Source organism: Sinocyclocheilus anshuiensis, unplaced genomic scaffold (genome assembly GCF_001515605.1).
Source record: "Sinocyclocheilus anshuiensis isolate Anshui unplaced genomic scaffold, SAMN03320099.WGS_v1.1 scaffold1404, whole genome shotgun sequence".
In the NCBI taxonomy this organism is placed as follows: domain Eukaryota; kingdom Metazoa; phylum Chordata; class Actinopteri; order Cypriniformes; family Cyprinidae; genus Sinocyclocheilus; species Sinocyclocheilus anshuiensis.
Genome location: NW_015546095.1, coordinates 9277 through 21715, shown reverse-complemented (window position 1 = coordinate 21715; position 12439 = coordinate 9277). Strand labels below are relative to the sequence as shown.

The window sequence follows — 12439 nt, the reverse complement described above, 5'->3', positions numbered from 1 at the left end:
TCATCCGCAGCCGTGGTAATGCCACTCGGATTGTTACATGAGACTCCTTCAGCACTGGCTATTCGGCTGAGTCCCGAGATGGGCATGGCGCCATGGCACACTCAGCGTGTCCATTATGCTGAGTTGTCACCAGACTTTCGGCTCTTGGTCAGACCTTTTCTTTCTACGGGCAGGAGTACCCTTAGAGCAAGTGTCCAGCCATGTTGTTCTTATAACAAGACAGGCTGGGGTGCCATGCCCCATGCTTGGTGCCTGGGACGTTTTCATCTCAAGCTGCATCAGAGCTGTGACACCTTGGAAAACCCCTCGCCTTTTTCAGTCAGGCGTCCCGTTGGGAATGACCTAAAGCAGGAAGGTGGTTACAACAGATGCCTCCAACTCGGGGTTGGGGAACACTGTACGAGGGCAGACTGGCGTCCGGCTCCTGGTCAAACCGGGAGCAATGCTTGCACATCAACTGCCTCGAGATGATGGTGGTTTTTCTAGCCCTAAAAACTTTTGCAGCTAGCCTTAAAGGGGCACCACGTCCTGGTCTGCTCGGACAACATGGCGGTGGTAGCCTTTATAAATCATCAAGGTAGTCTCAGGTCACACTCTCTTTACAGGATGGCTCGATGCCTCTTTTTTGGACACAGTGCAACCTCCTCTCGCTGAGAGCAGTTCATGTGCCGGGCAGACTGAACCAAGGAGCAGACATGCTGTTCAAGGGCAATGTAGCACAAGGAGAATGAAGACTACATCCCCAAACGGTTCAAATGGTATGGTCTGTCTTCGGGAGGGCAGAAGTGGACCTCTTTGCCTCAAAAGACAACTTTCACTGGCCAATTTACTTCTCAAGGCAGCGAGATGCCCTGGCCCACGAATGGGCCAGCGCTCGCTTGTATGCCTTCCCCCTGATTGCCCTGCTTCCTCAGGTCATCAGACAGGTCAGGAAAGTCAGGTGCCAGGTCCTCCTGGTGGCCCCACTCTGGAGGAATCAAACGTGGTTTCCCGAGTTGATTCACCTGCTATCGGCAGCCCCCTGGCCGATACCATTGAGGACGGACCTCCTCTCTCAAGCAAAAGGCATGACTTGGCATCCCCGGCACGAGTTGTGGAGTCTTCATGTTTGGCCCCTCAACGGGAATCTTTACAGCTCCCCACGAGAGTGACCAATATCATTTTGGAGGCTAGAGCCCCATCTACAAGACGCCTCTTTGAGTGAGTGGGCGACCTGCAAGCACTGTCAGTCAGTGCTTCGTGCCTTCATGTCTTAAGAACCAGGCTTACGGTGTCCTATCAGAGTGTGGGCCCACTCCACCAGAGGAATTGCCTCCTTTTGGGCTTGGTCCAGCAGAGATTCAGTTGGTGATATCTGTGCAGCAGCCGGCTGGTCTTTGCCGTCTACCTTCACCAGATTTTATAACCTGGATGTTCCTGCCCTTCAGTCACAGATTTTGTTCGCTTAATTTACCTAATCCCCTAGATTAGTGCAGAAGGTTTTGTTATGTGAACCCCAGCCTGTTGGCTTGGGTCTCATATTTGGCTCATGCTTTTAGGAGCCATCCTTGCAGCCCTCTGGGGCTGGGCTCGCAGAGCGGCTTCGTTCTGCACTTGCTTATAGCACAGCACTATTGGATCCCCATAAGCATACAATGCAACGGGAGAAACCGTTCAAAAGGGAATGCTCCAGTTACTATTGTGACCTTGGTTCCCTGAGATAAGGGAACGAGCGTTGCGTAAGCTGCCGTGCTATAAGGCTGCACGTGAGTTGATGAATCGCTATCGCTATCAGTCGAAAGATTTGGATGAATGGTGCTTTGAGACGACTTATATAGCAGTCGGCTCCACCCCTTTTGGCGGGTTGAAGCGCCATTTGTTCGTGCAGCTACCCGAGCGTGAATAAATCAAGCTTCAGTATCAGAGTAAACAGGAGTTTACCCCCTTAAGCGTGCAACACAATGCTCATTGCTTTATCTCAGGGAACCGAGGTCACGATAGTAACCAAAGTGTTATTTTGTTTTTTTTAAATCTACAAAATTTACATTTGCTCAGTGTGATGCATTCAAGGTATAGGTTTTATCAGTATACAGTATGCCTTCCCTGGGGATCAAACTCATGACCTCAGCACAGTTAGCGCTACCAGTTAAGATACCAGAATGCAGATCAGAAAAGCTTGAGGATACCAATAATCTTCTTAACATTTGTTTTTCCAGAGTGGACCATCTTATGATCATGCAGAAAGTCATTAACCACCATCACTCAGAACTGACAAACCTCAAGATTCACGACAGAGCTCACTTTTTGCCATCCCTAAATGAATGGTATATATATTTACGCAAAAAAAAAATTTAAATATATATATATAATTTTAACAAGGAAGAAAAATAACAAGGAAATTAATTAGAATTAATTAAAAGTTGCAAAAGTCTAATTCAAAAGCCACTGAGTATATTAAAAAGCAATTATTCTTGTTTTGTTTTCTGAAACAATCTTGATTTACTATATTTTAGTTTAGATTATTTATATTACTGAAAATACTTAACAGTAATTGTTCTTCAAATGTTTGTTCATTTATGATTTATAATTTATAAAGTTCTATAAAGTACATGTGACAAATAGAGCCAGAATTCTGAATATTTTCATAGACCAGATTCAATTATAGATTATTCACCAGTTAGTTTCTTGTCTAATAATTTGGTCAAGCGGTATTCTATAAAAAAAAATAAATAAAAAAAAACGACTTTATTTTCACTCTGTAAAATAGCTCCAAATGAAGTCAAGAAACACACAGACTGGAACACAGTATGTGAATGGAGTGGGGTTTGACGTTCACCGATGAAAGAAACCCTGCTCAGAACAATCCTAGAATGAGGAAAAAAAACCCATCAAAACTTTGCTGCTTCAGAATTGAAAGTGCAAAAAGAAAAAAGAATTATCCCTGCTCTTCAGAACTCTTGTTAAGTTAAAAATTTTAGGAAATGTATTGAAAAGTATGGACTTGCACACAAATCACACTAAATATAATCTACAAAACATAGAAAAGACCATCTTGTGAGTTATGCACTTGCACAAATCATATATTATTTTCCACAAGAGACCTAAGTCAAAGTTTTTCTTGCCCCAAAACTATTTTAGTTTTTATTTTATTTATTACCATTTTTCTTCCTCACTCTCACCCTTGAAATTAAATAGGCCATTTTTTTATATATATATTTTGTTTTTTTTGCTGACGTGGTTTGAAACGTATTTTGTATTTACTGAGTATTCTTCTCGTTTCCAGGTACGTCTAGTTAATTAGTCTTGTTAACCTGTTTTTCCTTTAAGTGCATGCAAGATCTCCTGTTTTCCTTGTTCTTTATACGTTTTTGTGCCATTTAGAAATTATTAAATGCTTCCCTAATTTCTGAACATGTCACAGATTAAGTTTTCAGTTCTGAAACTTATTACAAAAGATCAATGAATTTGTGATATTTCCTAATATTTCAAAAGATTAACTGATTTCATATGATAGCTGTAGATATGACACCCCTTAACTCATATTATGCAGTGTGACTTTTTTCTTTGTTTCTTATTTTTTTAAGATACACAAAAGATAAAAGATAAAATTTGTGATAAGCTAAACTAGGCCACCTTAACAACACCAGTAAAAAAAGGAAGACTACAGCTAAAACAAAACCATCTGTTTATGTTCTCCCCACAGAAGCAGCAAGATGTTGCTTGAAGACATTTGCTTTTGTAACATCACTAACAGCCTGTAAGCTGCAAGAATACTAATTGTGCTCTCGAGGGGAGTAAGACAATGACATTCAGCAAGTGTTTGAAAATAAAACAGAGAAAAGATAACGCCTTGGGCATGGTCCTACATCAGTGTACATGAAAACACTACTTCGTTAAGATGATCTGGTGATAACACTGCAGTGGTGTTTTAGCATAAGAACACAAACATTTACAGATCCAAGACAAACATTAACTGATCTAACTAGTTTCAAACTAGCACTAGCTCTGCGTCGTCACATTATCAATGAGGACTAAGACTTGAACTATAGGGAGGTGCAAATATTTATGATACAGTATATTCATTATTTTTGTTGAGAATTTAAAATGAAACAATACTGTGACCATTTTAATGCACACTTTTTATTTGGCAAGTTCAAAGCTAGCAAAAAACAACAGTAAAAAAGTTTTTTACAAAGTATTTTGTACTAGATTAATACAGTATTTTTCCCTGGCATTAAACTTTTTCAATCTACTTTGCAACCATGGCTGTTTGTTCGAAAGGGTGGCACCTCTTATTACAAAATAAAAACTAGTAAAATTATCAAAATGCCAAAACATACAGTAGACATAATATATTTGAATCATACTAAATTCCTTGGTGACTTCATTTCTACAAAGATGATTAGGACATGAGGTCAAGTCTGTGAGGATGAAAACATGAAATCACCTTGCATCTGCCAGCATTGCCCTGACAACTGCCCATGCTGCAACAAAAAGAGCAGGAACACCTGAAATGAAACAAAGTAGGAAAAGTATATTTCAATCAACAGTTAGTAAACATTGTACTATAAGTGAAACTGATGATAAATCTTGTGGTAATTTTATTATTTAAATGATATGAACTCTGAAGAAAAATATGATGCTGGTGACCATGTTGCAAATTTACATCTAAAGAGAGTAAACTGAATTTGTAAAGTAATCAGAGAATCCAAACTTGAATGACGTTGCATTCCTTAATATTATGTGGACTATTCTAACAAGAATGCATACGATTTTATTTCCTAATTTAGAATGCATTCCAGTAAACCACAATAAATGGCAAGAACAAAAGCTAACATCATGTACATGGATGTTAAAATGTCTTGGGACATTTTAGGGAGGCACTGAAGCATGATTAAGCTTCAACGACTCCCCAGGGGTTCAAGAGCACCAGTGGAGACTTGCACTCATAGATGGATATCCTACAGCGTAATCCATAAAATACTGCTTGTTTACTTATTGACAATGGAGTGTTTTTCACTCCAAACACTGAACAGGAAGCACATCTCTTCTGTCTGGTACAGTTGAAACGTGATTGAATATTTCAGTTCTGGCAAAACGTCTAAATAATTGTTTTATTTATTAATATATTTTTTTTAACTTTGAATAGTTGCCTTCAATTCACAATCAGCCATTCATATAAAGCCACAATCTGTCTGTTCGTATAAAGTTTCCATATACCCTTCATTACAAATAGAATCAAGTTCAAATCTGCTGGTGACTACAGGACTACTGTCAGTAATATGTATGTAATATATCATTTAATAGTTTGACAGATAGATGAAAAGACCAAAAGACAGACATTAGGATGCTGAAATGCAAACCATAAAAATACAAAAATTCAACTTTGGAGTATTTCTCTGCTTTTGGAAAACCCCTAATGATGGTATTATTCAACAAATTTTAATAAGAACTTATTTTATCATGCATATTTAATCTTGACTCAGCCACTAAACAAAAAAAAAAACGCTGCTTTCTACTGATGAGATGCATGGTTTAACCTCAGAAAAACCAAGATCATATCATACAAATTTTAATAAGAACTTATTTTATCATGCATATTTAATCTTGACTCAGCCACTAAACAAAAAAAAAACGCTGCTTTCTACTGATGAGATGCATGGTTTAACCTCAGAAAAACCAAGATCACATCATGCATATCAAGAAACCAAACTGCCTGGATCCGAGGGTGAGCATGTCAATCGAGGGTGCCCTCCTCTCAGACAGCAGTTCCCATGGCGATGATGGGGTAACTGTGGGAGCCTAGGATTATCTCTCTGAAATAATGTGTGCCTTGACTCATACTACATTATTCTCTTCGTGATACCACTGAAGGAATGGAGCTCATTTCATGTGCTTTAACAGGCACACATGCTGTTTTAAATCTGCTAGCATGACAATCTACTTATCATTAAGACATTTTCTGTAAATCAGGAAAAAAGTAGGTGAGAAGTCAGTCTCACATACTGTCAGTCTCAAGTGTATTTCCCACTGTCACAGCATTTGTACTTTCATCTACTCTTAAAGGTTGTCACGGCTGGTTTTTTTGGTTAACGTTCATGTTTTCATGTGTTATATGTTGTCTTTTTCATAGTTATGGTTCCTGTCATGTGTTTCCCTTGCCCTTATGCAATCCTGCTATTGGCTGTCTTGCTCATGTGTCTTGTTCTTATTGGTTGATTTGGTCATGTGGTTCTTAGTTCTGTTTTGTGATTGGGTCATTGTCTTGAGTGTTCACAGGTGTTCCTTGTTTAGTCATATAGTCTTGTGTATAAATAGCCATCATGTTGCCATTGTCTTTTGTCTAGTGTCATGGTCATGTCATTGCCAGTGTCGTGTCAGTGTCGTGTCAGTGTCGTGTCAGTGTCGTGTCGTGTCGTGTCGTGTCGTGTCGTGTCGTTTCGTGTCGTTTCGTGAAAGGTTGTCACGGCTGGTTTTTTTGGTTAACGTTCATGTTTTCATGTGTTATATGTTGTCTTTTTCATAGTTATGGTTCCTGTCATGTGTTTCCCTTGCCCTTATGTAATCCTGCTATTGGTTGTCTTGCTCATGTGTCTTGTTCTTATTGGTTGATTTGGTCATGTGGTTCTTAGTTCTGTTTTGTGATTGGGTCATTGTCTTGAGTGTTCACAGGTGTTCCTTGTTTAGTCATATAGTCTTGTGTATAAATAGCCATCATGTTGCCATTGTCTTTTGTCTAGTGTCATGGTCATGTCAGTGTCAGTGTCAGTGTCAGTGTCGTGTCGTGTCGGTAATAAACTGCACTTGGGTTCACTTCAACTTGCCTCAGTGGATCTTTACAGAAAGCTAGACCAACAATGAACCCAGCAGTTACTCTACTTAGGTCCAGGGGAATCGTTCCCTTGAGGACTACATGGCAGACTTTTGTGAATTGAGTAATGTCGTGGAATTTATGATGTGGTTTTAAAGGACATTTTTCGTTGTGGACTTAATGATTCTCTTAATTATCTCATGCCTTGCCATACACCTCACTGGTCCCTGGCTCAATATATTGACTTTGCACTCCGGTTGGTTCCTCATTTACTGTAGGAATTGCGGATGAGGAATCCTGCAATTCTACATTACCCACCACACCAGAGTGTTCCCACGCCCCGACTGTCATGTCAGAATTTATTCATGCCATGACCCCCATGCCAGAGCCTGCTCACATCATGCCTGCTGAGCCAAAGCCTTTTCACATCATACCCACCAAGCCAAAGTCTTTTCACGTCATGGCGTCACGCTCGAGTCTTCAGCCAAAATGGCCACCACACCAGAGCCTCGTCATGTCATGGCTGCCACGCCAGAGTCTACAGCCAAGATGGATTTTTTCGGGGGGAGGCGGGGTTGGGGGGCTGTAGTACCCAAGTTCCAGTGGATGCAGAGCTTGGGCCTAGACAGATAAAACTAATGACCAGTGTTATGGATCCACCAATGACGTCAGTGCGAGCGGCTGACATCCCGGTGGAATCGGCGTTCTCAAACCCCGCGGCCCCTGACCCCTGTCAATCGATTAAAAAAAATTTACTAATTGCACATTTTTTCTGAAATTAATCATAATTAATCCCACCTAACATTAAAGTTTTTAAATATACTTTTATATTGCAATAATTTCACATTCAATATTCAAATTAATGTAGAAACAACATAAAGACAATATATTTTTAATATTTGTTTAATGGCATCTATTTTTATGACTGAAGGCAAGTATCACTGATACCCATACTACTGATGTCTCTAGGATTTTTTTTTTCTAATATTTAACCATTGACTATAGCCATTTAACATTACAGTATCATTGAGAGCAATCAAATTTAACATTTATTAGACTTTAAAAAATAACAACTTCTAATTTAAGTGAACATAAAAAAATCTTCACGTAAACCAGTGTTCTGCTGGGAAACCTTGGGTCCTGCCATCCATGTGGGTATTACTTACCACCTACCTAAGCATTGTGACACGTACCACCTACCAAAGCATTGTTGCAGACCATGTACACCCTTTCATGATGGAAACATGCACTGCACACCGTCACACAACTCCAACCTCTTCATTAAGTTTGCGGATGACACGACTGTAGTGGGTCTCATTAGCAACAGAGATGAGACAAACTATAGGAGCGAGGTGAGCCGCCTGGCCGGGTGGTGCAGTGACAACAATCTCTCTCTGAATGTGGAGAAGACGAAGGAGATTGTTGTTGACTTCAGGAGAGTGCGCACTCAGCATGCTCCTCTGTCCGTCAATGGACCATCTGTTTATGTTCTCCCCACAGAAGCAGCAAGATGTTGCTTGAAGACATTTGCTTTTGTAACATCACTAACAGCCTGTAAGCTGCAAGAATACTAATTGTGCTCTCGAGGGGAGTAAGACAATGACATTCAGCAAGTGTTTGAAAATAAAACAGAGAAAAGATAACGCCTTGGGCATGGTCCTACATCAGTGTACATGAAAACACTACTTCGTTAAGATGATCTGGTGATAACACTGCAGTGGTGTTTTAGCATAAGAACACAAACATTTACAGATCCAAGACAAACATTAACTGATCTAACTAGTTTCAAACTAGCACTAGCTCTGCGTCGTCACATTATCAATGAGGACTAAGACTTGAACTATAGGGAGGTGCAAATATTTATGATATATTCATTATTTTTGTTGAGAATTTAAAATGAAACAATACTGTGACCATTTTAATGCACACTTTTTATTTGGCAAGTTCAAAGCTAGCAAAAAACAACAGTAAAAAAGTTTTTTACAAAGTATTTTGTACTAGATTAATACAGTATTTTTCCCTGGCATTAAACTTTTTCAATCTACTTTGCAACCATGGCTGTTTGTTCGAAAGGGTGGCACCTCTTATTACAAAATAAAAACTAGTAAAATTATCAAAATGCCAAAACATACAGTAGACATAATATATTTGAATCATACTAAATTCCTTGGTGACTTCATTTCTACAAAGATGATTAGGACATGAGGTCAAGTCTGTGAGGATGAAAACATGAAATCACCTTGCATCTGCCAGCATTGCCCTGACAACTGCCCATGCTGCAACAAAAAGAGCAGGAACACCTGAAATGAAACAAAGTAGGAAAAGTATATTTCAATCAACAGTTAGTAAACATTGTACTATAAGTGAAACTGATGATAAATCTTGTGGTAATTTTATTATTTAAATTATATGAACTCTGAAGAAAAATATGATGCTGGTGACCATGTTGCAAATTTACATCTAAAGAGAGTAAACTGAATTTGTAAAGTAATCAGAGAATCCAAACTTTAATGACATTGCATTCCTTAATATTATGTGGACTATTCTAACAAGAATGCATACGATTTTATTTCCTAATTTAGAATGCATTCCAGTAAACCACAATAAATGGCAAGAACAAAAGCTAACATCATGTACATGGATGTTAAAATGTCTTGGGACATTTTAGGGAGGCACTGAAGCATGATTAAGCTTCAACGACTCCCCAGGGGTTCAAGAGCACCAGTGGAGACTTGCACTCATAGATGGATATCCTACAGCGTAATCCATAAAATACTGCTTGTTTACTTATTGACAATGGAGTGTTTTTCACTCCAAACACTGAACAGGAAGCACATCTCTTCTGTCTGGTACAGTTGAAACGTGATTGAATATTTCAGTTCTGGCAAAACGTCTAAATAATTGTTTTATTTATTAATATATTTTTTTTAACTTTGAATAGTTGCCTTCAATTCACAATCAGCCATTCATATAAAGCCACAATCTGTCTGTTCGTATAAAGTTTCCATATACCCTTCATTACAAATAGAATCAAGTTCAAATCTGCTGGTGACTACAGGACTACTGTCAGTAATATGTATGTAATATATCATTTAATAGTTTGACAGATAGATGAAAAGACCAAAAGACAGACATTAGGATGCTGAAATGCAAACCATAAAAATACTAAAATTCAACTTTGGAGTATTTCTCTGCTTTTGGAAAACCCCTAATGATGGTATTATTCAACAAATTTTAATAAGAACTTATTTTATCATGCATATTTAATCTTGACTCAGCCACTAAACAAAAAAAAAAACGCTGCTTTCTACTGATGAGATGCATGGTTTAACCTCAGAAAAACCAAGATCATATCATGCATATCAAGAAACCAAACTGCCTGGATCCGAGGGTGAGCATGTCAATCGAGGGTGCCCTCCTCTCAGACAGCAGTTCCCATGGCGATGATGGGGTAACTGTGGGAGCCTAGGATTATCTCTCTGAAATAATGTGTGCCTTGACTCATACTACATTATTCTCTTCGTGATACCACTGAAGGAATGGAGCTCATTTCATGTGCTTTAACAGGCACACATGCTGTTTTAAATCTGCTAGCATGACAATCTACTTATCATTAAGACATTTTCTGTAAATCAGGAAAAAAGTAGGTGAGAAGTCAGTCTCACATACTGTCAGTCTCAAGTGTATTTCCCACTGTCACAGCATTTGTACTTTCATCTACTCTTAAAGGTTGTCACGGCTGGTTTTTTTGGTTAACGTTCATGTTTTCATGTGTTATATGTTGTCTTTTTCATAGTTATGGTTCCTGTCATGTGTTTCCCTTGCCCTTATGTAATCCTGCTATTGGTTGTCTTGCTCATGTGTCTTGTTCTTATTGGTTGATTTGGTCATGTGGTTCTTAGTTCTGTTTTGTGATTGGGTCATTGTCTTGAGTGTTCACAGGTGTTCCTTGTTTAGTCATATAGTCTTGTGTATAAATAGCCATCATGTTGCCATTGTCTTTTGTCTAGTGTCATGGTCATGTCAGTGTCAGTGTCAGTGTCAGTGTCGTGTCGTGTCGGTAATAAACTGCACTTGGGTTCACTTCAACTTGCCTCAGTGGATCTTTACAGAAAGCTAGACCAACAATGAACCCAGCAGTTACTCTACTTAGTTCCAGGGGAATCGTTCCCTTGAGGACTACATGGCAGACTTTTGTGAATTGAGTAATGTCGTGGAATTTATGATGTGGTTTTAAAGGACATTTTTCGTTGTGGACTTAATGATTCTCTTAATTATCTCATGCCTTGCCATACACCTCACTGGTCCCTGGCTCAATATATTGACTTTGCACTCCGGTTGGTTCCTCATTTACTGTAGGAATTGCGGATGAGGAATCCTGCAATTCTACATTACCCACCACACCAGAGTGTTCCCACGCCCCGACTGTCATGTCAGAATTTATTCATGCCATGACCCCCATGCCAGAGCCTGCTCACATCATGCCTGCCGAGCCAAAGCCTTTTCACATCATGCCCACCAAGCCAAAGTCTTTTCACGTCATGGCGTCACGCTCGAGTCTTCAGCCAAAATGGCCACCACACCAGAGCCTCGTCATGTCATGGCTGCCACGCCAGAGTCTACAGCCAAGATGGATTTTTTCGGGGGGAGGCGGGGTTGGGGGGCTGTAGTACCCAAGTTCCAGTGGATGCAGAGCTTGGGCCTAGACAGATAAAACTAATGACCAGTGTTATGGATCCACCAATGACGTCAGTGCGAGCGGCTGACATCCCGGTGGAATCGGCGTTCTCAAACCCTGCGGCCCCTGACCCCTGTCAATCGATTAAAAAAAATGTACTAATTGCACATTTTTTCTGAAATTAATCATAATTAATCCCACCTAACATTAAAGTTTTTAAATATACTTTTATATTGCAATAATTTCACATTCAATCTTCAAATTTATGTACAAACAACATAAAGACAGTATATTTTTTAATATTTAATGGCATCTTTTTTTATGACTGAAGGCCAGAATCAATGATACCAATACTGATTTCTGTATAAAATTGCCCCCCCACAAAATTTAACCATTGACTATTGCATTTCAGCATTACAGTATAATTGAGAGCTATCAAATTTAACATTTATTAGACTTTAAAAAATAACAACTTCTAATTTAAGTGAACATAAAAAAATCTTCACGTAAACCAGTGTTCTGCTGGGAAACCTTGGGTCCTGCCATCCATGTGGGTATTACTTACCACCTACCTAAGCATTGTGACACGTACCACCTACCTAAGCATTGTTGCAGACCATGTACACCCTTTCATGATGGAAACAGCATTCCCTGGTGGCTGTGGCCTCTTTTCACCACAAAAATGGTTCAGGAATGGTTTGAGGAGCACAAAAATGAGTTTGAGGTGTTGACTTGGCCTCCAAATTCCCCAGATCTCAATTCAATCGAGAATCTGTGGGATGTGCTGAACAAACAAGTCTGATCTATGGAGGCCCCACCTCGCAACCTACAGGACTTAAAGGTGCAATAGGTGATTGTCTTCAGAAACATTTTTTGTTGTGCTGGTTGAAAGTCTCTTCACATCCTGATAGCAATCATTAAGTTAAGTGGTCTAAATGTATTTATCTGTATTTATATATTCTGTGGAAGGC

At 39.3% G+C, this 12439-nt stretch overlaps 1 protein-coding gene across 1 annotated transcript in view; it reads right to left on the bottom strand.

Moving 5' to 3' along the window:
- LOC107700207 (parathyroid hormone 2 receptor-like) overlaps window positions 1-12439 on the bottom strand; it is a gene marked incomplete at its 5' end in the record, with an annotated part of 43406 nt that overhangs the window by 22530 nt on the left and 8437 nt on the right. Inside the window, one exon of the mRNA XM_016501787.1 lies at window positions 9030-9090. Coding sequence (XP_016357273.1) covers window positions 9030-9090 — 61 coding nt within the window. The remainder of the gene's footprint in view (window positions 1-9029; window positions 9091-12439) is intronic.